General features: G+C 41.9%; 1 protein-coding gene across 1 annotated transcript in view; it reads right to left on the bottom strand.

Annotated features, from left to right (window-relative positions):
- LOC308673190 (vascular endothelial growth factor receptor kdr-like) overlaps positions 1-26,638 on the bottom strand; it is a 191,013-nt gene that overhangs the window by 64,294 nt on the left and 100,081 nt on the right. Inside the window, exons 10-11 of the mRNA XM_081336687.1 lie at positions 12,600-12,750; positions 2,807-2,927 (exon numbers count right to left, since the gene is read on the bottom strand). Coding sequence (XP_081192813.1) covers positions 2,807-2,927; positions 12,600-12,750 — 272 coding nt within the window. The remainder of the gene's footprint in view (positions 1-2,806; positions 2,928-12,599; positions 12,751-26,638) is intronic.

The raw sequence follows: 26,638 nt of genomic DNA, 5'->3' as shown, positions 1-26,638 counted from the left end.
CTCTTTCATCGCTAAATTGCTTGCAAAGTTGTAGAACGTCATCAGAAATGTCTGGTTTCTCCAGATATCTACCAACTTGATTATAGCTTTATTAAAAATCTGGCTTCCCTAAAGAGACTTAGTGGGAAGAAATTTGGAATTCAGGTCTACAATAACTTGGCTGTATTCATCTTCAATGAGAGATTAAAAAACAACACAGCAGTGTTCATGGAGTGGTTAAAATTTGCAAGATGGTGGGTGCAGCTGTGCAACTGAACTTTTCCCGCTTTTTTACTTGCATGCCAAGGAATCGGGTGTCAGTGGTGATACTGTGCCAGCCATCTTGCAGACCCTGGCACAAGACGCACCTGCTCTTGGAGAGGTTTATGGATACAATGATTTTAAAAAAAACCATTTAAAAACTAATAGGCCAGGAATAAAATCTGAAAATCTAAAAAGGGTCTACAGATAAAGATCAGTTCAGTGCAGTAAATATGATCTGACAAAGAATACAGTATTAAAACCAGAATCACGGCAAATACCTGCTAAAGGGTACTCAACTAAATGCCTTAAAATGTGTTTTGGAGAGTGCAATGCCCTGCTGCATTTGTGTGTGTGTGTGTGTGTGTGTGTGTGTGTGTGTGTGTGTGTATCAAAAGTGTCAAGAGTGTGATGTGACAGGGTGATTAAAGCCCCACCCTTTTTAGAATACAGTAGAGTAGAGTAGAGTAGAGTAGAGTAGAGTAGAGTAGAATAGAATAGAATAGAATAGAATAGAATAGAATAGAATAGAATAGAATAGAATAGAATAGAATAGAATAGAATAGAATAGAATAGAATAGAATAGAATAGAATAGAATAGAATCTGGAAGGGACCTTGAAGGTCTTCTAGTCCAACCCCCTGCCCAAGCAGGAGACCCTATACCATTATGGACAAATGGATGGCCAATCTCTTCTTTGGAATCTCCAGTGAGGGAGCACCCACAGCTTCTGGAGGCAAGTTGTTCCACTGATTAATCCTTCTCACTGTCAAGAAATTTCTCCTTAGTTTCAAATTGGCTCTCTCTTTGATAAGCTTCCACCTGTTGCCTCTTGTCCTGCCCCTAGATGCTTTGGAGAATAAGTTGATGTCCTCTTCCCTGTGAAAGCCCTTCAAGTATTCAAATATTGGTATAATGCCACCCCTAGTCCTTCTCTTCGATAGCCTGTCTGCAAGGAGTATAAATCCTTCCATTTCCCCACCTTCCAGTCAGAACTGAAGAAGCTTCTTGGATGAGAAGCAAAATGTCTTCAAAGAAAATCAAGAAAGTCCAGTTGCCTTGTGAAAAGGCATCTTTGGGACATCCATCACTGGAGATTTTAAAGAAGAGACTGGACAGCCACTTGTCTGAAATGGTATAGGGCCTCCTGCTTGAGCAGGGGGATGGAGTAGAGGACCTCCAAGGTCCCTTCCAGCTCTCCTTCTGATATAACCTTCCTCAAGGCTTTTCTTCAGTCTCTTCAGCTCAGTAAGTCCTGGGGTTCACTCTATCTGGCCTTATTCCTGGTGGCTGTCAACGAGATTGACTTTATAATCCAATCAAAATATTCCCTCTATCCTTGTTTTTATGAATTCATCTTTTTTGCATTGTCCTATTGATTTAAATTTTCCCTAAGGATAAGAAATATCTAAAAACATGTATCGCTATCCTGCGGGGGAGATGCTGCCCTTCTCCCAAATTCCTAGATAGGTCAAGTCTTCTTTGACTTGATCCCCAAGCCTGGTGGTTTAATAGACCTGACTGTGTTGTTTTCTTGACAGCAAATACCAAACTTGTTTGCCCTCGGCTTCTTCTGACAGGCTTTACTTCTTTCATCTAGCAAAAGCCCTGGGTGATTGATTGATTGATTGATTGATTGATTGATTGAACCTATATGCCACCCAACCCCCAGCAACTCTGTATTGGATGATACATATCTGCCCTCCAAAGTACTACCTAGGCCTGACCTGGCTTAGCTTCTAAGACTGAATCAGATCAGCCAGGGGCTGAAATGGATTAAGGGTTAGCAGTTTGATCTTAGTTCTGTTTAATGCACAAGGATATTTTGATGGTTTCTTCCTTCCCTCACTTTGTACTGATGAAGACAAAGAAAAGAAAGAATAAAAAGAGGCTAGGAAAATGGAAAACGACGCAACATCATTCCCATTTTAACCAAGATAACTCTTAATATTATTCTGAAGGAAGAAAGGAAGGAAGGAAGGAAGGAAGGGGAGGGAAAAGAGGGAGGGAGGAAAGGAGGAAGGAAGGAGAGAGGAGGGGAGAGAAGGAGGAAGGAAGGAAGGAAGGAAGGAAGGAAGGAAGGAAGGAGAAAGGGAGGCTGGGAAAGAAGAAAGGAAAAAAGAAAATGTCCTAAAAAGGACATTTTCCCAACTTGGAGAAAGTGAGATTTCCTTTAGTATTTGCTTGATCTCTGAATTGTCTGGGACTCTGCCACATGTGGGGAGGAGGGCTGTGAGGAGAGTTGGGCTTTCAAACACCCAAAGGCCCCTTTCGCTGTGAGAAAAGCTCATGGCCAAAGCGCTCCTCCTTGCACGTTCTCAGGCTTGAGGCCAAAAGGGCTGTGGATGAGTCATGCGTTTTCGGAGAGTTTTTGGACCAGGAGGGGGAAGTGAGTGATGTCATGGTCAGCATCCAGCATTCCAAAAAAGCCAGTAGAGAGCGGCCACTGATCCCAGGGTGGAAAAATTCCAGGCATGTGAAGAATTTGGTCCTGGGAAGAGAGTTAGTTCCTGGGAAGAAATTCAAGAAAGGAGAACTCTGGCGCATCCCATACGGTTTAAATTTACCTTTAGCATATTGCCATGTACAAACTGCATATTTCTGATGTCCTTAATCCTATTGGCTAAATATGGAGTTTCAAGTCTGGCGGTTTTCTGGACCTTGATTTTGTCTCCACGTTGGTTGCACCTGGGAGGGAGGAAAAGAAAAAAGAACAGTGAAATGGCAGCTTCTGCTCTGACCATTCCTGGCTTGTCATATAATTTCTGGAGATTCCAGGAACCTTCCTCAGCCGCTCATCTCCCAGCTGTAGGATTGCATCTCCCATGATCCTTGGCTTCGGGGGTCATGCTGCTGAAGGTGTCAGCAGTCCCACATCTCAGGGACATCTTGAAAAGCTTCCTTTAAAGGATCTCCCCCCCCTCCTTCCCCAGGACTTGCAAGTTTGGTCTAGGGCAGGGGTAGGCAACCTTGGCTCTTTTATGACTCGTGGACTTCAACTCCCAGAATTCCTGAGCCAGCCACGCTGAGGGGAAAGGGAGAGGTTTCCAAGCTGAGCCATGCTGGCTCAGGAATTCTGGAAGTTGAAGTCCACGAGTCATGAAGGGGCCATAGTTCCCCCATGCTGGCTCAGGAATTCTGGGAGTTGAAGTCCACAAGTCATAAAAGAGCCAAGGTTGCCTACCCCTGGTCTAGTGGTTAGGGCACTAGGCTAGAAAGCAGGAGACTGAAAGCTGTCTGAATGACCGGGAGAGGGTGAGTTCTAGTCCCACATTAGGCAGGAAAGCCAAATGGGTGACTTTGGGCCAGTCCCTCTCTCTCAGCTCAACCCACCTCACAAGGTTGTTGTGGGGGGAAATAGGAGGAAGAAGGTGTGTCGGATATATTTGCTGCCTGGAATTAGTGGTAAAAATAATAAAGGTGGGATACAAAAAATAGGGATGCGGTGGCTCAGTGGGTTAGGACGCTGAGCTTGTCAATCAGAAGGTCGGCAGTTTGGAGGGTCGAATCCCGAGTGCCGCATAACAGAATGAGCACCTGTTACTCATCCCAGCTTCTGCCAACCTAGCAATTCGAAAGCACGTAAAAATGCAAGTAGGAAAATAGGGACCACTACGGTGGGAAGGTAACAGCATTCCGTGCGCCTTTGGCGTCTAGTCATGCCGGCCACATGACCATGGAGACGTCCTCGGACAAGCGCTGGCTCTTCAGCTTTGAAACGGAGATGAGCCCCTAGAGTCAGAACCGACTAGCATGCATGTGCAGGGGAACCTTTACCTTTACCTTTACTTACAAAAAAAGAAAGCAAATGTCAATTTTATAAATGCAGAAGCAATCAGATAACCAAAGCAAGCGTGCATTCAGTTGCTTCAGCTCTCCTTGCAAGTGCCTTAAGAAGGAGACATGATATTTTTGATGGTCACAAGGGCTCTAAGACTGGAATAGAACCAGGGCTCACTCATTGGGTGGCTTCCAAGAGGCTTTCAGCCAAACTCCAATGTTTCCTGGCCAGGTTTTTTTTTAATCTTTGCTGTCTCAGCTGTTCTGGTGAGCTTGTTTCTTCAAAGAAGATGGGGGAAATCAAGAAATGGGTGGGGGGGAGTCTCTGTGGGCTGGGCCAGGAGGGGCTTGCAAGTCAACATTGGCATCTGAAACAGCCAATCTACTTTTGACTTTGGAGCATGGAAGCAAATTGCAATGCTCTCCCCCCCGCCCCCAGTGATACGGTTTGAAGGCTGCAGCAGAGTCACTTGCAGACATTCAAAGTCTCATGGTTAAGCAGCTATTCACAGGTTGCATTAAGCCCTAGGATTTGGCCTCAGCATGTTGAGTGAACCCAGCCATGTGAAAAACATAGTTTGTGGCTTAGTGAGCTAAGTGGATTCAGTCATTGTTGGTTTTTCAAGAAACCATAATTAAAATAAACCAGGTCTTTAGATGGAATGATGAGCCCAGCCCATATCTTTGGATGGCTTTAGGGAGCTACAGGGAGGGCCTGATCATGGGACCTTTGAAATTATATCTTTATTTCAGATTTCCTTTATTTAATATAATATTTCATTAGTTTTCTATTTTTACAGTTCATAAGTGCTTAGTGAACAGCATGTTGTCCGAGTCGATTTGCTTTACTCAACAGTACATATTATTTTCCTAATCTCTAGCCCGTTTTCCCCATATTTAAAAATATTCTATATCTTCCTGTACTGAGCAAATACAATTCTTACTATTATTAAGACATGCAACATTAAATACACACTTTCTTATTTTCTGATATTATACCTAATAAAAATGATTCCAGCCAATGTGCCTGGCTGAAGATCTCTGGGAGTTGAAGTCCACAAGTCATAAAAGGGCCAGGTCTGAAGACCCCTGATAAAAATCTTTCCATTCCCCACCATTCAGACAGAACTGAAGAAGCTTCTTGGATGAGAAGTGAAAAGTTTTCAAGGAAAAAACTAAGAAAATCCAGTTGCCTTTTGCAAAACACCTTTTGAATAGCCATGACCTGCATGACTGGAAATCTCCACAAACATTTAGGAGAGATCCTTAATAGTTCCTAGATCTCCAAATGACAGCACAGATCATGGGAGCTGCCTAAAACCAAAGGTTATTTTCTTCAGTGATTTTCACACACTTCTCTTTAGAGCAGTATTTATTCAGAATGCAATGGAGTTACAAGAATTCCAGCAAGTGAACTGTTTCCCATTTAAAACTAATCTCTAAAACACTTTTGGAGAGTTTATCCCCCCCCCCAATATCCTTCCTATGATTTACCAAAAAGGAGAACTTTCCAGTGCTGATGGAGAAATTTGTAGCTGGTTATTTCCATAATTGTTTTCTGAATTCTTATCAGCCTGGGAACCAAATTATTACACCAAGAGACTATTTGTATATTATATTTAGTGCACCAGCAGTGACAGTTTCATTGCTGCTCCTAACTGGCATTAACTTATCCATTCTCGGTTTACATCGCCATTAGCTAATCCCAAGGAGCATATTATTACAGCCATTCTTGAAGAATTTTCAAAAGTTTACATTAATGTAAACTAAGTCCACCCAAGTGGCTAACTAATACATAGCAATAACATGAGCATATCTGTGAAAGCTATTTCTTACATATAGTCACAAGGAAACAGCTAACGCTAGATTAAGTTGTACTAAAGCAAGGAATAGAAGGAAATTTGACACAGAGTAGGCAGAAGAAAAAGGCACACTTCAATTTAGAATGATAGCAGTTGGAAGGGACCTCGGAGGTCTTCTAGCCTAACCCATTGCTTCTAGCCTAACCCATTTGTCGCCACGTAACGACTCAAAGCTGATGACATGCTTAACTCTGCCTCCCAGCTCTGCCTGCTCTTCTCCTACAATTGCACTTTTATTGCATGCAATTCCATTGATTACAAATGAAAGTATATCTATCTATCTATCTATCTATCTATCTATCTATCTATCTATCTATCTATCTATCTATCTATTTATCTATTTATTTATTTATATGCCCCTCATCTCATTATTGAGTGATTCTGGATGGCTCATAAGAGCTTAATAATAGTTAATGTATCATTAACAAGTATTGGAGTACATAAACCAGACATGTTGCTGGACAGAAAAATCACAAAACTGCGTCTCACTTATTTTGACCATGTCATGTGGGGGGAATTCACTGGAGAGAGCAATTATATTTGGAAGAGTTAGTGGTAAAAGAAAACCAGGCCAGTAAAGAACATGATGGCTGGACACCATCAAAGCTGATAACAGTCAGAGCATAGAACAACTCAAAGCAGTGCAAGATTGAAGAGACCTGGCCCATAGAATCACCAAGAGTTGGACATGACTGAATGAATAACACCATCCCCATATGATGATGATGATTTTTTTAAATTTATTTTTTAATCCCATTTATATCCCGCCCTTCTCTGAAGACTCAGGGCGGCTTACAATCTAAAGCACAATGTGCTTAGCAATAGCCTTCATTCTATGTATATGCCTGCTTATTAGGGCTTTCGCCCCCCCCCCCAAGCGGCATTTTTACAAAGTCAGCTTAATTGCCCCCAACAATCTGGGTCCTCATTTTACCTACCTCGGAAGGATGGAAGGCTGAGTCAACCTTGAGCCTGGTGGGACTCGAACCTGCACTAATTGCAGGCAGCTGGGGTTACTTAAGGAGGCATTAGCCCACTGCTCCACCAAGGCTCTTGATGATGATGATGTGCATTTTATTTCTCTTTGTGTATTTTGGCAAACAGTGAGACTGAATAAAAATAATTTTTGAACATTATCTTCACAAGTATAAGCTTTTTGGTCCATGTTTCTTCTTCTTCCTATAATGCACTTTTTCGAAGATCTTTTTGAATTAGTAGTCCTGAAAAATGACTACTACCATTTTAAAATGATGCTATGGGCAAATTTCTCCAACAGAGACATGTTATCAGGGTCAAGCAAAAATGGAGCATTTCTCAGAAAAAGAGGTTCTAGGAAGCTGTGATGATAGAGTTTTCCAAAAGTGGAACCTTACATGGATTTCTCAACTACATATAATGCAAAGCATCCAGGGTGCAGCTCAAGTCTTTTTTCTCAGATCATAGATTTGCCGATTATGTTGAAATAAAATCACCACCCTTACAGGACAGAGTTTTTTTGGGATGTGTCCAGAGATTTCCCATTGTGTGAAAATGTTCTGGGGATCAGCTATTTTGCATTACTGAAATCAAAGAGGAAGAGGAAGGTGAGACATGGCCCAGAACATCTCAGAGAGGAGATTCCCATCTCTTCTCTGACTTTGGAGATACTTATTTGGCTACTAATCCAAAGATCTATCAATGGATGAGTCTTTGAGCCACCAAAGAAGCTTCAACTGCAATGTTAGACAATGAAAAGTAGGACTAGCAGTGACATGTCAGCAGCGTTTGAATATTTGAGGGGCTGCCACAAAGAAGAGGGGGTCAACCTATTTTCCAAAGCACAAGAAGCAAAGGTTCGAAACTAAAGAAGTAGAGAAGCAACCTAGAACTAAGGAGAAAATCCCTGACAGTAAGAACAATCAACCAGTGGAATGGTTTGTCTTCAGAAGTTGTGGGTGCTCCATCACTGGAGGCTTTTAAGAAGAGACTGGACAACCATTAGTCTGGAGTGCTATAGGGACTCTTGCTTGAGCAGGAGGTCCCTTCCAACTCTGTTATTGTCTGTTCTATGTTAGGTCAACCTATTTTCCAAAGCACAAGAAGGCAAGGCAAGAAACAGTGGATGGAAACTAATGAAGGAGAGAAGCAACCTAGAACTAAGGAGAAATTTCCTGACAGCGAGAACAAATAACCAGTGGAACGACTTGTCTTCAGAAGTTGTGAGTGCTCCATCACTGGAGGCTTTTAAGAAGAGACTGGACAGTCCCCTGTCAGAAACCGTATATTCCTGTTCAAGCAGGGGGTTGGACTAGAAGACCTTTAAGGTCCCTTCCACCTCTGTTGTTATTCTGTTATTTTTCTACAGATGTTCTTCCTGCGACAGTAACTCTCTATCCCCAAGAAAAACTTGAAGAGGAGGCGGAGAGAGAACATAGTTTAGTTTTCCTTCCAAATTTCTTCCTGCAGCAGAGAAGGGTTAAAGTGCACGAAGATTGTTACCTTTGGCTCCAACTGGCATTCGCCAAGAGAAGTATTTTCCATTCAGGCCTGAGCCAAAGGTCTCCTATGGGTTGCTCTGCTAATATTTCAACAGGAACAAAGGAAATTGCCTGTTCATCTACAAGCAACGGGCAACATGGTATGCTTAATTTAACAAAATGCCTGTTTAGCACATTTGAGCTGTACCATCCACCCCTCCTCTACTTCTATTTTGTCTCTTGTTAGCATCTACCAACTTATCACTGTGTTTGTCTGCTGAGCTGAGGATGAAACTAAAGACAAGTAGCTGTTTTGAACATCACTGCGGGGAGCAGAAGAGACAAAGAATCCTGACCAGATTGTCTGACTTTGGGGCAGATCTGTGGAATGTGATGTTCCAGAGCAATGAAAGCATATCTTCTGAGTTTCTCTGAGCTTGGTTGTTTTCCAGCAGATGTTTCTTGCAAGCTCAAATGACACCAAATGACACAGTTCCATCTTCAGTTATGTATATTCTGTAATACTGAAAGAATATGCAGAAAGTCAGGCTCCAGCTTCTTCAGTCGCAAGGATCTCAGATAAGATGCCTGCCTGAGCCATAGGAAGGTGAAAACAGCTAAGATGTCTTCTAATCCAGCATCATGATACCCACAGTGGCAACTGGATGCCTCTGAGAAGGCCCAAGTAGGGCCTGAAGCCGAAAGTTTGCTCCAATTGGAAGTAAGAGAGGTTCAGTGAAAACTATGTCTGCCTCCGGAGGCTACTAGTCCCATTGTGACTAATATTTTTTTTATAGTCTTTGTTAGGTATATGTCTGTGGCCTAACTGGTTGGGTTGGCAATATATATGAACTACGATTGTATCATTGTTATAGAACTGTAATGTATCACTTTAACTATGTAATGCATTGCATCATAACTTCTAATGATTGGCCAGCGTTGTTTCCTACGGCCATAAGAGGGAGCTAGAGACATAGCTTCTCTCTCTCTGTTACATTCACTCTTGCTTGCTGTTACTTGCTGTTTATTGTGGTTTGTGGGTTTGCTACTGTTTTGCTAAGCCTGTAGAACTGTGTTTGACTTACGGACTGGTAAGAAGACTCTGTATCGGATAATCCTTGGACTGTTGTTATCTGCTATCTTTTTCATTACTCATGTATGACCTGGACTGTTTTTTCCTGGACTGTGCTATTGTCTTATCCCACAAGTAAACTTTTTTGTACACACCTCAGTGTATCTGTGTGGTTGCTGTGTAGACCTAACTACTCTCACTATCCTCTTTTTTCTGCAAGCTCTCTTTCGCTCAAGAGTTGCTCTGCTCATCCTTGTCAGTCTTTCTTCTCCTTCACAAATTTACCTCATCTGAGGTTGTCTAAAGCAGAGGTCTCCAACCTTTCTCGGTTGGCAGACCAGAGGGAAAGGGAGGGGGAAGCATTTTACACACATCCAAGCGCACACACACAAACAGGGGTGTGAGTACATGTGACGCAAGTGAAGCAGTGCTAGCGCCCGCGCAACACTCACTAGCACTGCCCTGTTTTTGCCCCGTGGGCGCTAGTGCTGTCCTGTTTTCACTACATGGTGCCCCGTTTTTGCCATGCGGTGCCCCGTTTGCATAGCGGTGGCGCTAGCGTGAGTGGGAGTGAGTGCACACATCCGTGCACTAGCCAGTGCATGGTGGCCAGTAGGCCACAGCCCAGTAGTGGGCCATGGCCCACAGGTTGAGGACCCCTGGTCTAAAGAAGAGGGCCACCACTACATCTTGTTTGTATTCCCAAATCCCTTGCGTCAGCTGTGGGGAAGATGAGCTTGTCCATTTTCAGTCCAAGTCACTATTGGTAGCCCTGGGTTGGCCTCCAGGTTAGATACTTCTTTGTTTTATCATGGTGCCCCATTCTTGCAGGTCTTGGAGAAGCTCCACGTTGAATCTTTCTCCCTGGCTACGTACTAAGAGAGCCTCTGCCAGCCTTGAGTTTCACCAGGTCTCCTTTTTAAGACAATAAATCCTGTGTTCTGCTGTTTCCCCAGTGGAAATCTGCTAGCTCTCTTCTGTTTTTCTTGCCCTTTGTACAGCACAGGCTGCATCCATTTGTTCACACTCAGAAAGGGTAATAGAGCAATAATGCCTAGGCTGCTAATCTTTGTAATCCCAGAATTAAAGGCTTCATAATATCTTTTTAGCGTGGAGGTGAAAATTTGGATATTATCCTGGGCTGACAGATATGTGTGGAGGAGTCATTTCAAAAGACAGTTCATTATCAGAGCTGATTAGAAAGATGTATGTATGTTATTCATGGCACAGAAACTAACAAACTACGTCCCTACATCTTTTCAAGCATGTTTGGAGAGAACAGAATTGCACTGACATTGGATTGAGTGAGAACAAAGGACATATGAAGGTCATATGACATAATGCTTTGGGCCATAGGTGTCTGTGTGGGTGGGTGGGAGGGATCAAAAAAGTCAAGATGCGTATTAAAAAGCAGTGGAATTCCAATCAAGATAGTTGCAGCCACCATCTTGGCTTTATAACCACTTCTGCTGATCACACTGGCTTAGGCCAAGACAGGAAGTAACCATCACTAAAGCTTTGAAGTTAGCTCACGGATATATGAGGTGTTCATACTCTGGTCTCCCTAATCCAAGTCCAATATGTGAACATGCTATATTATTCTAAAATTCTCATTTTAGATTGAGTTCCCATCTTCAGCTCCATTAAAAGAAGGACTTAACAATTCAAAGACCAGAGCAGAGCTGTTCTCAGAACTGTTTACACCTTGTTCTTCCTCCCTTTGCTTCTCAACTTGGACAAAGCCAAGTGGGTCTCTGAACTGGCTGAGGACTCCATGAGATACATTCAGCGGGGGCCTGTTTATTTCCTTTGAAACAGCTGTTTCAGTTGGAATCTCTAAAGAACTTCAAAACTTCCCACTGGGCTGTCGATGTTTTTTGGTAGTTGTTTATGTGGAAGAACTTTAACTCCTTGCAGGCAGTTTAGCTGGGATAATGCCTTGTTCAAATCTGGCTGCGGTTCTCGGAGTTTGGTCATCTGATTTGAGACCAGGGCATTGTGAACCTCTGTCATTTCATGGGTAGAGCTCAAAGGTTCAAGGGCATGGTCTACTGAAGCAGTAGGGCTTTGCAGTCACCTGACAACATCCTTTGGATGCTGAATTCCTTCCCCTCAATGTGGTAAATGCAATCTCCTGTCTTTAAGGGCATTTTCAACATGGCCAGTGAAGAATTTACTTACAATACTCATCAGTTCCAGAAGTTTGAAAAAATCCATACAGGAAACCTATTTCATTATTTTCATATCTGAATGAGACCTTCATGTTTGACCATACACTGAGAACAACCCATAATTATGGAAGGTTTTTTTATGTTGTGCTGATGGATAAATTTCTGCAATGGAAGACAAAGTCCAGCTAGATAGCTCTATGGTGTAATGAAGGATTGTTCTTATCATTTTGACTCACACTTCATCTTTTACAACTTCTTCCATAGCTTAAGAGCTGAAGGAACACTAACCTACCTGAAAGGCTAAAGTTAATAGGAGATAATATTTTTAGCTCAGGGTTGAACTGTGGTGCTCTTAGTGCTCTCTGAGCATGGCTGTTTTCTTGCAGACATTTCATGAACCAACTAAGTAGCCTCATCAGTGCAAGGAGGAGGAGGAGGAGGAGGAGGAGGAGGAAGAAGAAGAAGAAGAAGAAGAAGAAGAAGAAGAAGAAGAAGAAGAAGAAGAAGAAGAAGAAGAAGAAGAAGAAGAAGAAGAAGACTACAAGGTCCTTGGTGTTCTATGAGCTTGGTGTTTTTTTTGTAGACATTTCCTTACCAAACTAGGTAACATCATCAGTGCTAGAAGGCAGTAGGGTTTTCTCTTTTTGTGTTATACTAATGGCTTGCTGTCTCAGTCTTGGTGGGAGCGTTCCTTGATTAGGCTGTTATTTACTCTTAGCTTGTTTGTCTGTGTTGGTAGTTCCGTGATCGGGGTATTATTTACTTCTGGATTGTTGCTCTAGTCCTAACTTTGGTGTTAATTTCTGCTCATATGGGGGTTGATTGACAGTGAGGAGAGGTTTCCAAGCTGAACCACGGTGGCTCAGGAATTCTGGGAGTTGAAGTCCACGAGTGGTAAAAGAGCCAAGGTTGCCTACCCCTGTTACTAGTGCAATTCTGATGAATGTGGCCCTATTATAGCTTCTGCTGGATATCCCTCACGGGGAAGTTAAATAGACCAGAAATGTCTGATTACTTACTGGTTGTCTGTGTGGTTGCAAGGCTCCCATTCCCAGTGTATGGAGGGCAGAGGCAATCCGCTCACTGTGCATTGAAGGCTGTGCTCTCTTCCTTTAGTCACCAGCTCAGTATTGGAAAAATCAATCTCCTTTTCATAAATGTGAGGTCTCTCTGAAGGAGAAGAAAATAAAACAGCTAGGATGGCTTTCTTGAGAAAGAAGTCCTAAACATAAGCTCAGGTTAGGACCTTCTTAAATATCTATGCAGTCTTTACAGCAGGGGTGTCCAATCTCGGCAAGACCTGTGGCTGGCTGGGGGATTCTGGGAGTTGAAGTCCATAGGTCGTAAAGTTGCCATGGTTGGACATCCTAAGTTCTAGTTTATAGAACGGTCTTTTCCATGTAAGGACTTCAGTATTTTTCCTCTAGGCGGGCACAACTTGCATCTCCCCTTCCCCAAATTTAAGGACTGATTCCTGCCCTCTTTTCATCTGCTACTAATTTGGAATAAAAACCATCCTCACCATCTAGGATCAACGCAGCCATCCACCCTGTTGGACTCTGGCCAGCTTACAGATATCCTAGACCAGGGGTAGGCAACCAGGGGTAGGCATAGCTGGCTCAGGAATTCTGGGAGTTGAAGTCCATGAGTCATAAAAGAGCCGAGGTTGCCTACCCCTGTCCTAGACATTGGTATTTGAACACAGAACTTTTTAACCTTTATATTTTATTGCGTTTTATTAATCTAGGTGAAATCTCAAAGGTGCTTTTTTCCTTCAAAAAGCAACTGTTTTTTCCCCTCTTCAGGAAGTTTTCCTCCTTCTTCCTCAAGGAAAAAAACAAATGAAAAAAACAACAACAACAGTCCAGTTGCCTTTTGAAGAAAAAAAGCATCTTTGAGACAACCATGACGTTGATGACTGAGAATCCACAAACATCTAGGTGAAATGTTAATATATATTGCTAGTCCAGGTATGATATGCCATAGTAAAGGTAAAGGTTCCCCCGCACATGCGTGCCAGTCGTTTCCGACTCTAGGGGCCGGTGCTCATCTCCGTTTCAAAGCCGAAGAGCCGGCGCTTGTCTGAGGACGTCTCCGTGGTCATGTGGCCGGCATGACTAGACGCCAAAGGCACACGGAACGCTGTTACCTTCCCACCGTGGTGGTCCCTATTTTTCTACTTGCATTTTTACGTGCTTTTGAACTGCTAGGTTGGCAGAAGCTGGGACGAGTAACAGGTGCTCATTCTGTTATGCGGCACTCGGGATTCGACCCGCCAAACTGCCGACCTTCTGATTGACAAGCTCAGTGTCCTAACCCACTGAGCCACCCCGTCCCTTATGATATGCCATACGCTAAATAAATGACAAAATAGAAACTAATACTAATGATATTATTATGATCGTACTAATAACATAAATACTAAATTCAAGCAATTAAAACACATAAACAAGACAGGAGGCAGACAGCTCAGACTAAACAATAACTAAAACAAAGCAGGACACCCGCCCCCCCCCCCCCCCCGAACGAAACAAATGCAAAACTGTGTTGGCCCTCCAGATGAATTGATCTATAAACATAGATGTGCAGATCTGAACAGACCCGGTCTGCCCTAAATTTGCTCATTATGTGTTTTGTGTGTGTTACAGATTCTGTTCTACAGACAGTTGTAAAACGATAATCTGCATTTATTTATTTATTTTGTGACTTGCATACCCTTTCCCCAGATCTGGGCTGTATTAACACAAGTGACTCAAAAGCCTTTTTACAATGTTTCTGCAGGATCTCTCTCTCTCTTTTTTTTTTAAATGTAACCTGAAAACCCGAACTTCTGTCTTAGCTAACCAATGGGCTCATTAACTGAGTTGCTCCTAATTCTATAACCCTTTTGGCCACGGTCATTAAATGAATCACAGAGTTGTTAAATGAATCCAGCTTCCCCCACTGACTTTGCTTGTCAGAAGCCAGATGGAAAGTTTGAAAAGGGCAATCACGTGATTCTGGGATGCTATGACCAATATAAATATATTCCCGTTTCCAAATCCCAGCATTTTGAGGGATGTTGCAACAGTTGTAAGTGTGAGCATCAGTCCTAAGTTACATTTCCCAGTGCCACCATAACTGAACATGGAACAGTCATTGACTACCTGGATTCTTTGTCAGCAGCTCTTTCACAAGTGTGAGCAATAAAGAAAAGGATGAATTGTGGTAAGCGACAAAAATGCTGAAGTTTTTGAAAGGGTTTCAGGCGATGATCAAAAATGTCCACTGCTCAGTGAAGAAACACATGTAGGAAGTCCTCGACTTACAACAGTTCATTTAGTGACCCTTTGAAGTTACAACGGCACTGAAAAAAGTGACTTATGACCATGTTTTCACTCTTACGACCGTTGCAGCATCCCCATCGTCACGTGATTTACATTCAGGTGCTTGATAATTGGTTCACATTTATGACGGTCCCAGCGTCACGGAGTCACCAGATTAACTTAACAACCTTGTTACTAATTTAACAACCGCAGGGATTACCTTAACAAGTGTGGCAAGAAAAGTCGTAAAATGGGGCAACACTCACTTAACAAATGTTGTAAGTCAAGGACTACCTGAACTTTGCACGCCAAAAGTGCAACTTGGAGCAACCTCACTTAACAGGTCACGATGAAAGGACTTATAAGAGATCTCTTGCAGGATAAAAGTGAATGGGACCATTTCTCTGCTCTTCTATTTCAACTTCCTTAGCCAGTCTGGAGGGAGGTGAAGCTTTTGCAAAGAGAATCTCCTTCCAATTGCTTAGCACTACAAACTCAGGAGCAGAGATAAAAAATATCTTGCAAAGAGACAAGAGTCTTTTCTATTTGGTGGAAGGAGTGAACAGATAAATGCTTGAATTCTCTGATTGCAATAATGCATTTTTCCACCTAGCACTCAATTAAGAGAACGGCTTATACAAATTGCAGACACGCTTTTCATTACCCGATTCATTTTTTTTTAAAAAAAGTACATTGCATTATTAAATATTATGTGAAAACCTGAAATCAGACCTAATGAATAAAGTAATCCCTGCTGGAGAAACAAAAGAGCAATTATTTACTCTAATCTGGAAAGATAAAGCTATCAAACACACGGTTTTCTTTAAACACATGCACTCACATCTACACACATAGCGGCATGACTGCACGATGATGATGATGATGGAGGAAGTTATAAAGACAGTCTAGGAACGAGCGATGAAAGGAAGGGCTGCGGGTCAGGAGAGGAAAAGTTTTGTTTGGTGGATTGTTATTGAGAACAGATTGTCGGCAATAAATCTGCAATAAGAGGTTACTATGGTAACCAAGTTTTTGAGCTGCTTAGGTCTAATGTGCAATTAAATAGTGGCTGCCACAAAAAGGAACATTTTCAAAGTTCTCCACCCCCTGCATAGATTAGTACAAAAAAAATGAAGTGACATTATCTGGCATAGCTTAAGCATATGCTTAAGATTGAATTCTGCTGTTCCTTCCTATGTACTCCTTCAAACATAGTTGTTCATCACTGCCACTCACTAGCCAACTTGTTAACTGGCTATCTTACAGCATAGTTTCTTACAACATTTCATTCCGGTGAAGGTGTCCCAGCAGCCTTAAGCACCACGAAGCAGCTATTTTGCAAGAAAAGTTAAAAGGACAATTCACTGCCCTTTTTTTTGTACCCGTCACCCCAAAGTTCTGGCTTTCTTCTGTTTGATGACCCTGAGTGAAACAGATCGTCATTTTGCCTTTTGCCCGGGACAGCCCGTAAAGATAAAGCATGTTAGAAAACCTCAAGTGAAGTGAGAAATGTAGTCTTTCAGTTCTTAATTCAGCTTTTCCCAGCTGAAGAACATTGGTATACATTCCATGTCAACGTACTTCTGAACACAATGATTTCGCTGTCCCGATATATCTGAGGAACAGCCATTTGAAGAAGTTGGCTTAGATGTTTACCAGGATGAGGAGTAAAGGCCGAGTTGCTTGATTAAATCACATCTTGTGATGGAATCCAGTGAGGAGATGGATTCCAGAGCAGTAAGAGGCAACTCAGCCCAGAAATTGTGCGTGAGAGAAAGAGGGTGAAGACAACCCCTCCCTAATGGTTCCCAGTGTATATTGTAGATGCAGAAAGTAGAGTTCCCCCAGATTTTGTCTGTAGGTCTATAACTCTGCTGGGAAGAATCACCATGTGTTATTCTCAGTGCTTTTTTTGTAAAAGAAAAAGGTGCCGGAACTCACACATGTTATACAACCCACCTTGCCAACCCTACAAGGTTCCATCCAAAAAAGGTGCCGGAACTCCGTTCTGAGCATTCAATGAGAAAAAAAAGCCCTGGTTATTCTTGCTTTTAAGCCTGACACATCTCATGAGACATCTACCTCTACCTAAATCAAAGCTTCTCAAAGTTTTGGAAGCCTTCTTCCTAAGGCCCCATTTCACAAAATCACAGAATCCTCAGGCTGGAAGGGACCTTAGAGATCTTATATAACCCGAGTCAAATGGTTGTCTAATCTTTTCTTGAAAATCTCCAGCAATGGAGAACCCACAACTCCAGGAGGCAAGTTGTTCCATTGATTAATTTCAAACTTTTCTTTCTGCATCAATGATTAAGCATGGAATAGAAAAAAGACAGATGATGAATAGTTGTCCTGGGGTGGCTTTCAAATGTGAGCTGAATCAATGCTTCTCACAAGAGTAGGAATGCAAAGAGTTGGGGAGGGAGGCTGCTATTTTGACCCACTTGGATTTGCATAAGAATTTGCATAAGCAGCCTTTCATGTTGTTTTTCTTAGCATGTGTCCCACATTGTTGCCGGATTCACTTGTTTTGCACTGCAGTTACCTAGTTCTTTCAGCCAAACTCAAGGGTGCCTGACGTGACAAGGAGTTTTGTTTTTCAGCTTGATGCTGGTTTGGCTAAGAGGGAGAGACTGGCCCAAAGTCATTTTGGGGCTGTACTTTCTGGATGCAAGAAAGGCCTAGATCAGGGGTAGGCAACCTTGGCTCTTTTATGACTCGTGGACTTCAACTCCCAGAATTCCTGAGCCAGCATGGGGGAACTATGGCCCCTTCATGACTCGTGGACTTCAACTCCCAGAATTCCTGAGCCAGCATGGCTCAGCTTGGAAACCTCTCCCTTTCCCCTCAGCGTGGCTGGCTCAGGAATTCTGGGAGTTGAAGTCCACGAGTCATAAAGCGGCCTAGGCCTAGGCCAGGGGTAGGCAACCTTGGTTCTTTTATGGCTCGTGGACTTCCAACTCCCAGAATTCCTGAGCCAGCATGGGTCAGCTTGGAAACCTCTCCCTTTCCCCTCAGCGTGGCTGACTCAGGAATTCTGGGAGTTGAAGTGCACGAGTCGTAAAAGAGCCAAGGTGGCCTACCCCTGGCTTAGATCATGGCTCTCCTTGCTCCTGACCCAGTCCCTTACACCACACTGCCTCTCTGTGAAGCATCTTCCAATCCATGGAAGTTTGATCTGGAGACTTTTGTTAAACACACCTTTGATATAAGAGGTGGGGAAAAAAAACACCCTGTAGACTGGCTTGCCTTCAGAAGTTGTGGGTGCTCCCTCTCTGGAGGCTTTGAAGAAGAGACAGGACATCCATTTTCTGAAATGATGTAGGGGCCCCTGTTTGGGCCTGGGGTTGGACTAGCGGACCTCCAAGATCCCTTTCAAAAGGAGGAGGAGGAGGAGGAGGAGAAAATGTCCTTTTCTCCAGTAGCTTGCACTTTTCCTGGTAGAAATTCTTCTCTATTTCTAACTGTTCTCATTCCACTCAATGCAAGAGAATTTGCTCTTGAAGATTCTTCCAACAAAGGAGGAGAGAATTTCTCTTGTCATCACAAATTTGTGCTCTGCTCTGTGTTGGATCTGCAGGTGACCAACACTGAAGCGTACAATTTTTCTCTTTTCTTTCCAGCTCGTTGACTTGGAATATAGAACGAAAGAAAATGGGTTTTTCAGCAGCGCCTTTTCAGTATGCACATATGGCAATAACCCATGCCAAAATATCTATCTGACTTGTGTCACACTTAAAATGAGGCAGCTCCTGATGAATTTAATGAGACAGGGTCTTCAAAACAAAGCTGTTTTTAGAAAACTAAAAGCTTCCGTCTTGCCCAGACAAACATTCTTACCTAATTGGAAGGAACTGGAACTTACGAAAATGACACCCTTGGAAAAAAACAAAAACTAATGAGAGGTGAATTGGCAGGGAAGTTTCTGTTGACACCAGAGTCACGCATTGCTACAAATAACCTGCTTTGTGTTTAGATGCACTAGTTTAATTGCTCTGAAGTCTCACCCAGCCATTTAGTTCGAGCCCAGTCTGAATTATAAGCTTGGCAAAACCAATTTTGATGAAATTCTGTTGACAGGCTCACAAGGTTGACTTGTTCCAATTCAATGCTTCCGATTGATTTAGAAAGTCAAGTTGATTATGTATGTTAGTTCAGCCCTGAACTGACTTTGACAAAATGATCTTTTTGCCTTCCAAACTGCACCATTAATTTGATGCATCCAATTCAGTAATTGATCTGAAACATCCTTCCGATTCAGAAAGATGATCTGATGTGATTAAATCACGTTGGAAGTTTGAACCAGTTCAAATATCAGATTCACCTCCGTTGTGGTAATGATACACAGCTTGTTTTTATCGATGTAGGTCATCTGATAACTGCAATAAGGGTGGATTTACCCGTAGAAAAGAACAGCCACAAGATAAAAATCGCAACTTGGAGAGAAATAGAGTAGAATTTCAGTGACTTCCACGACAGAGGCATGACTGAAATCTTTCTTCTCCAACATTGCAGACCCGTATGACTCAGTTTCCCCATTCCTATTTCTTGATCCCACCCATGCAAACCTTTTATTAAATACTAAATGAAACATGCACAGTCCATGTTCATGTATAACACCAACTCTATATCTGTTTTTCCCCCCACCAAAAACAAATAAAGCGTATGATGGTTTAACAAAAAGAGCCTTCACAACAAGTTCTGGTTGTTAAGGCAACAACAGTCCACTAGCATTGTAAACTACACAACCAATTTCACCTAGTTTAAAGCTTGGGTGTGGACTGTCTCAGGGTCTGATGTCATGAATGGACCTTCATGGACATCCACTTGCCTGGTTGTGTAGTTGGTATGGAATGGTATAGCAATAACTATGGCACTTATATACAGCTTCATAGAGCTTTACAGCCCTTACTAAGCAGTTTACAGAGTCAGCCTGTTGCTCCCAACAATTTGGGTCCTTGAGCTGGTCAGGATCAAACTGCTGGCAGAGTTAGCCTGCAATGCTGCATTCTCGCCACTGCTCTTAGGATCTCCTGCTTGAGCAGGGAATCGGACTAGAGAAGATCTCCAGCCCTATATTCTATATACTATAAAATTCAACTCCTAGAATTTTCCAGGTAAAAAAGTTTGCCTTCTGGTTTAAAAGTAACGTTTACTAAAATATTGACTCAGTCTTCCATCCCTTCCCAGTGGCCTCAATGACTCTCTAAAAGAATGCAAATGACCAGCTGTCTGCAAGGAGTATAAATCCTTCCATTCTCGATTTTGAATATAAATGAAGATTGCTTTGATACTCGACAAATTTCGTGTTCAACGCATTTTAATATGAACATTGTGTCCTAGTACTCATTGTTTCTTTGGTACTCAAAGCACAAGCTAGAACCGTGGTGGTGAACCTATGACACGCGTGCCACAGGTGGCACGCAGAGCCCTCTCTGTGGGCATGCGCACCGACGCCCCAGTCCTTGGCCTTCAGATGGGTTTTATAAAACCTTTTCGCTTTAGGCCTCCGATGCTGTGTGCAAAAAAAAAAAAGGTACAATCAATCAATTTCAACTTCTCACGAGAAAAAAAAAGATCTCGCAAAGTTGGAATTGATTGATTGAAATTTTTAGTCCCACCCAGTCCCGCAGCCATGCCCATTCAATGGGCCACGCCCACCCAATTGACCACACCCACCCAATGGGCCATGCCCACTCGGTACCCGACGATACATAAGTGGGTTTTGGGTCCCAGTTTGGACACTCGGTCTCTAAAAGGTTTGCCATCACTGAGCTAGAACTTGTCGGTGTTGGTTGCCTCGTGACTCAGTACATTATTTCTTATGGGAAAAATCTGTTCAGTACTCATTGCTTTGGTGTTCATTGTGCCTCCCAGAGCCGATTAATGATGAGTGCTGAGGTACACTATATTATTCTTTTTTCTAAGGGTCTGCTGAGATTGTAAGTCTTGTTAAATATGGATAAAGTTTACCTTTTTTTCTCCTCCTTTTACTTTCAGGGGAAATAATTACTAGGAAAAGTTCCTGCTGTTCACCTAGACATAATTTTATTGTTTGGCCTCTCAGCATATTGGATATAAATTGAAATTCAGCCAGTTCAGTTGGCTGAATTCATTAAATTCAACTAAAAAGCTTTATTGACCATTGCAGAAGCTAATAATCCTAAATGACCATTGGAGAAATTCCCAAAGGGGAAAGAAAAGGAAAAGAGAATTGTAAAAATCATGCTAAACTTAGGCAAGGAGTGAATTGGAGAGAAGGCCATTCATATATCATGCTTTGCATGTTGACAGTGTACTGTCTCCTCGCCCAATCAAATATCTAAGCCTTGGCATTAGAAAATCTAAGATCAATTTTATAAAAAACTAATATCAAGCTAGCTTCTGTATCTCTCCAAAGAGATGTTTCTGGGCCGAGAAATGAATTTGCCCCTGTAATTACCAGATTTTATTACATCATTAAGTTAGCTGCCCAATGCTGTGAAGTACTAGTTGTTGCCTGTTCATTGCCTCCTATGTATCTTATGACTATCACTTTGTTGTTTGTATCATATGATATATGTTGATTGCTTATTGAGTATCTAATGACTATCCCTGAGTATTGTATTATGATTTATGATGGTTGAATTTTATGATTATGATCATGATTTATCACTTTGCTGCTTGTATGTACACTGAGAGCTTATGCACCAGAGACAAATTCCTTTTGTATCCAATCACATTTGGCCAATAAAGAATTCTATTCTATTCTATTCTATTCTATTCTGTTCTGTTCTGTTCTGTTCTGTTCTGTTCTGTTCTGTTCTGTTCTGTTCTATCCAATCCTGTCCTGTCCTGTCCTATCCTATCCAAAATTTGCCATGTTTAGGGCCAAACGTTGTGCTTTCTTAGAAGCAATACTAAGGACTGAAAAAGGCCACTGAATATCTAAAACCAGTTTGTTTCATTTCATAAAGCAGCCTAATACATTTTCCAGCCAGCTTTATCGGAAATGCTGTTGCTGCATAAAAAGTCGCTGGAAAGACCTTTCTAAAATTTCAGTTTATTTGTTTTAGGGTGAGAAGGGAAAAAAAATCTCCTTGCTTCACTGTAAGTAGTTTTTAAGTCCCCTGTACTTGCTTTGTACTCTGGCCCGGAATAACTATGTTCTCCCACGTTTCTCATTCTTGACTCCCCAGGCTGTGTAGTCGCCAGCTGTTTGTTAAGGTCACCTTTTGCTCTCTCGCTCGTTCTCTCTCTTCCCCCACCCATCTCAATTGCTTCAAGACCTTCGCTCCACGGAGCGCTTCGCTCTCAACAGCAATCTCCTCCAAGAAAACAGAAACATTGCAAACCAACAACTTCTTGGAGGTTCGTGATGTGCAAATATGTAAAGGAAGAATATTTTCTTTTTCTTTTTTCTTTTTTTTGTAAGAGATGGACTTGGAGCTTCATGAGGTCTCCACAGAAAACCAGTAGGAGAAGCTGCTCATGCCAGATGAAAGACCTTCTGTTTCCAGAACAGTCTGGGAGCATGGGTGGCCCAGGCAGAAAGCTTCTATGTGTGAGGAAGAATCCTTGTGCTTTAATGTCTGCAATGGTCCAGGGGTTAGGTTGGAAGGGCATTGCTGGAATCTTCTGATGGCAAGAGGTTCACCTGGATCTGCTCTCAGATCCTCTCTAGCTTTGATCAAGTATGAACAGGGCAGTACATACTGGACTTTCAGCCCTACATGTCCTTCTTTAAATTTACTTCTTTTTTTTCACATGTCCCCATGTCTCTTCCCACTCATAACCCTATTCCTAATGCTAACCTTGTCTGTAACCTTAAGCCTTGCTCTTGTGGCCCAAGAGTGGTCAGACTGCTTGGGCATCTCCTGTTATTCTGCTACTACTAAGGTTAGTCACAAAGTCTGCCTAGACTGAGTTTGGCATTTTTATCCACCTATATAGAATACAGAGAGGGACACAGTGGCTCAGTGGGTTAGGACACTGAGCTTGTCGATCAGAAGATCAGCAGTTTGGCAGGTCGAATCCCGAGTGCTGTGTAACAGAGTGAGCACCTGTTAGTCGTCCCAGCTTCTGCCAACCTAGCAGTTCGAAAGCACGTAAAAATGCAAGTGGAAAAATAGGGACCACTACGGTGGGAAGGTAACAGCATTCCATGCACCTTTGGCATCTAGTCATGCCAGCCACATGACCACGGAGACGTCTTCAGACAAGCGCTGGCTCTTCAGCTTTGAAACGGAGATGAGCACCGGCCCCTAGAGTTGGAAACGACTAGCATGCGTGTGCGGGGGAACCTTTACCTTTTATAGAATACAGAATGATAACCTTGGAAAGAAACTTAGAGGTCTTCTAGTCCAACCCCTGCTCCAGCAGGAGACCCTATACCATTCTGGACAAGTGGCTGTACAGTCTCTTCTTGAAAACCTCCAGTGCTGGGGCACCCACAACCTCTGGAGGCAAGTCGTTCCACTGGCTGATTGTTCTCACTGTCAGGAAATTTCTTCCTTCCTTCTAGATTGGATCGCTCTATAATGATCTTAGACTAGATATACCTCGTTCTCTCAACCATTCATTGTTAGTAATCATATTGTAACAATGTCATGAGCAATAATTACTCATCGATAATAACAATATTATTGTTATCCATTTGTCACGCAGCCAGCCAGAGGTTTAGACTCGATTTGGCATTTTTATTATTATCGTTATGGGTAATCTACAGAGACTGTTGGGGACTGAATCATTCAAGTCTTAACTGAGGAGCTATGAATTATTTAGTTATTTATCAGCCAAATTTTTGAAACCACCCAACTTCCTTACAGAGGAAGCGTGTGCTGGGCAGTGTGCAAATAGCATATCTAAACATAAAAAAAACAGCATCTAAAATTCAAAAATGAAAAAAGAGGCAAGGATTATAATCCAATGCTAAAAATTAATTAGAAGGCGGGGGAAGGGTTTTAGGCAGTGGTGGGATTCAGCCAGTTCGCACCACTTCGGCGGAACCCGTAGCTAATTTTTTGTTGCCCAGGCCCAGAATGGACTTCCAGAAGCGGCATCCACACAGAGAACTGGTTGTTCACCTATTTGAATCCCACCACTCCTTCCTTCCTTCCTTCCTTCCTTCCTTCCTTCCTTCCTTCCTTCCTTCCTTCCTTCCTGTCTCCCTCCCTCCCTCCCTTCCGTGGGATTCAGCTGGTTCGCACCCCTTCGGCAGAACTGGTAGCTAATTTTTTGTTGCCCAGGCCCAGAATGGACTTCCAGAAGCGGCATCTATACAGAGAACCGGTTGTTCACTTATTTGAATCCCACCACTGGTTCTAGGGTTCTCACCACCCACTAGCTTAATGCTCCTTTCTGTGTACCCTAAGCAAAGCTTAGGTATTATTAGGGGAGTGTCTGAGAATCCAGGCAATTCCAACAGGGTTTTGCAAAGTTAGGCTGTTGAGGTCTGATAAATTCAGTATTTCCAGATATTGAGGGAGTCCTTTAGATGTTGTTCCAAGAGCTCCAGACACAATTGTACTGATTTCCTTTTCCATAAGCATTCAACTTTGATCTACAAGTTCCCTTATTTCATAATTTTTTTCTAATTGCTTTTCCTCAATACTAGCATCTCACAGTGTAGCAACATCAATGAATCCAACTTCCTTCTTTTCAATAATTGTTATATCAGGCATGTTATGGACAAGTTGCCTGTCTGTTTGGATTATAAATTCCATAGGAACCTTGATTGCGCAGTGGTTAGAATGCAGTATTGCAGGTAAACTCTGCCCACTGCCAGCAGTTCGATCCTGACCAACTTAAGGTTGACTCAGCCTTCCATCAATCCCAGGTTGGTAAAATGAGGACCTGGATTGTTGAGGGAAATATGCTGACTCTGTAAACCACTTAGAGAGGGCTGTAAAGTTTAAATGCTATTGCTATAAGTTCTTAACCGTCTCATTTTCCAAAACTTTCTCAATTTGATGATTATGGCCAATTTGGGAAATTAATCAAATGGTCAATTGTTTCATCCTTTTCTACAAAGACAGACATTTATTATTGTTTGTTAAATGATGAATTTTTACTTTCATGCAATTAGTTGACAAAGCTTGCTCTTGAGCTGCTAAAATAAATTATTATTATTATTATTATTATTATTATTATTATTATTATTATTATTATTATTATTATTATTATTTTCTGAGTTAATGTTGATTCTTAGCAACTGCCTGACACATCCTTGTCACTTTGTTTGCAAGATTTCAGAAGGGGTACACCACCGTCACTTTCCCAGAGTTGAGAAAGAAGGACTGGGTTCATGCCTAAGGTGAGATGGCTAGATGACTTCATGCCTAAGGTGGGAACAAAACTCAAAATCTTCTGCTTTCTAGTCTGGTGTCTTTAACCACTGCACTAAACTGGAAGTAAATTTGTTTGGACCTGTTGGCGAACTTTCTTGGGCATCCCAGTTAAGTCTTGCTCATGTTACCTGTGAACAGGCATGGTTTATAGTCTGGACATTTACATATGATATTTGCATGATATTTGTCAATATCATTTGTATGATATTTGCATGATATTTCAAGTTGATGGACTTTGGCCATGGTGAAGTATGAATGAAATTGTTTCTGGCAGTTAGCAGACAGAAACAATTAGCTTCTAGTTTACTCATATGCAACCGCAATCAGTATGTGTCAGCTTTTGCTATGAAAGATAATGATGAAGCTTTGGACAAGGAGCAAATTCCCATTATAATAATAAGGGCTCATCCAATGAACCTGACTGGAAGGAGCTGTAGAATAAAAGTTCCTTCTAATGCAGGGGTCCACAACCTTGGCAACTTTAAGGCTTGTGGACTTCAACTCCCAGAATTCCTCAGCCAGCTTTTAAGTACACAAGCCTTAAAGTTGCCAAGGTTGAAGACCCCTGTTCTAAAGCACAGAGTTGACTTGTGGGGTTGGTTGTCACAAGTTGGTTGTATTGGTTACTAACTTTTGATGGCTTTAAAGAGGAGTGGATAACTTTAAAGAGATGGAACTACCAAGGGAAACATCAGGCTAAAAACTAAGAGACCATCACATCTAGATCCACCCATGAAGTGGGTGGATGACCATGGGTGACCATGGTCCCGTTGCTTTTTCTCAGCCCTAAAAAGGAGGCATTGGTGATATCTAGGTGGCCCATGAATTTTAATTTTTAATAATAATAATAATAATAATAATAATAATAATAATAATAATAATAATAATAATAATAATAATAATAATAATAATAATAATAATAATAATAATAATAATAATACAGAGATGGTGGCTTTGGTCACATCTTGATTTGTTGACCCTAAGAAAGTCTTCGATTTATATCCAGGCATTAATAAATTGACAGTTTGATTTTCAGTCTCTTCCTAATTATTCCAATTATATAATTGACTTTTGTTTTACATAATTAACACACAATGATGCTTAGAAAACTCGGGGTGTGCTGACAAGGAGAGAAAGTTAAATATATGGCAATTGTTGAAGTTCAGCCATGTGCTGACCGTTAATAATAACAATCCTAATAAATAATTACCTAATAAAACTGATTTTCTATCACTCCGACATAGAACCGGCTATCTCTGTATTCATTTATATTAAAGCCAGTCAAATCTTTGGCAGAAAAACAAATGATTTCTGGCTATATCTTTTTTTTTTACATGCAGGAAGGGAGATGGGGGTTAGAATAATCTGCTACCAAAAATGAAACATCTGTTCTTTATTATCTCTCACTTGTCCTCTTTGCAAAGG

The sequence above is a fragment of the Vipera berus genome (assembly GCF_964194415.1).
Source record: "Vipera berus genome assembly, chromosome: 11".
Classification (NCBI taxonomy): Eukaryota; Metazoa; Chordata; class Lepidosauria; order Squamata; family Viperidae; genus Vipera; species Vipera berus.
This window is presented reverse-complemented; position numbering and strand designations above follow the sequence as displayed.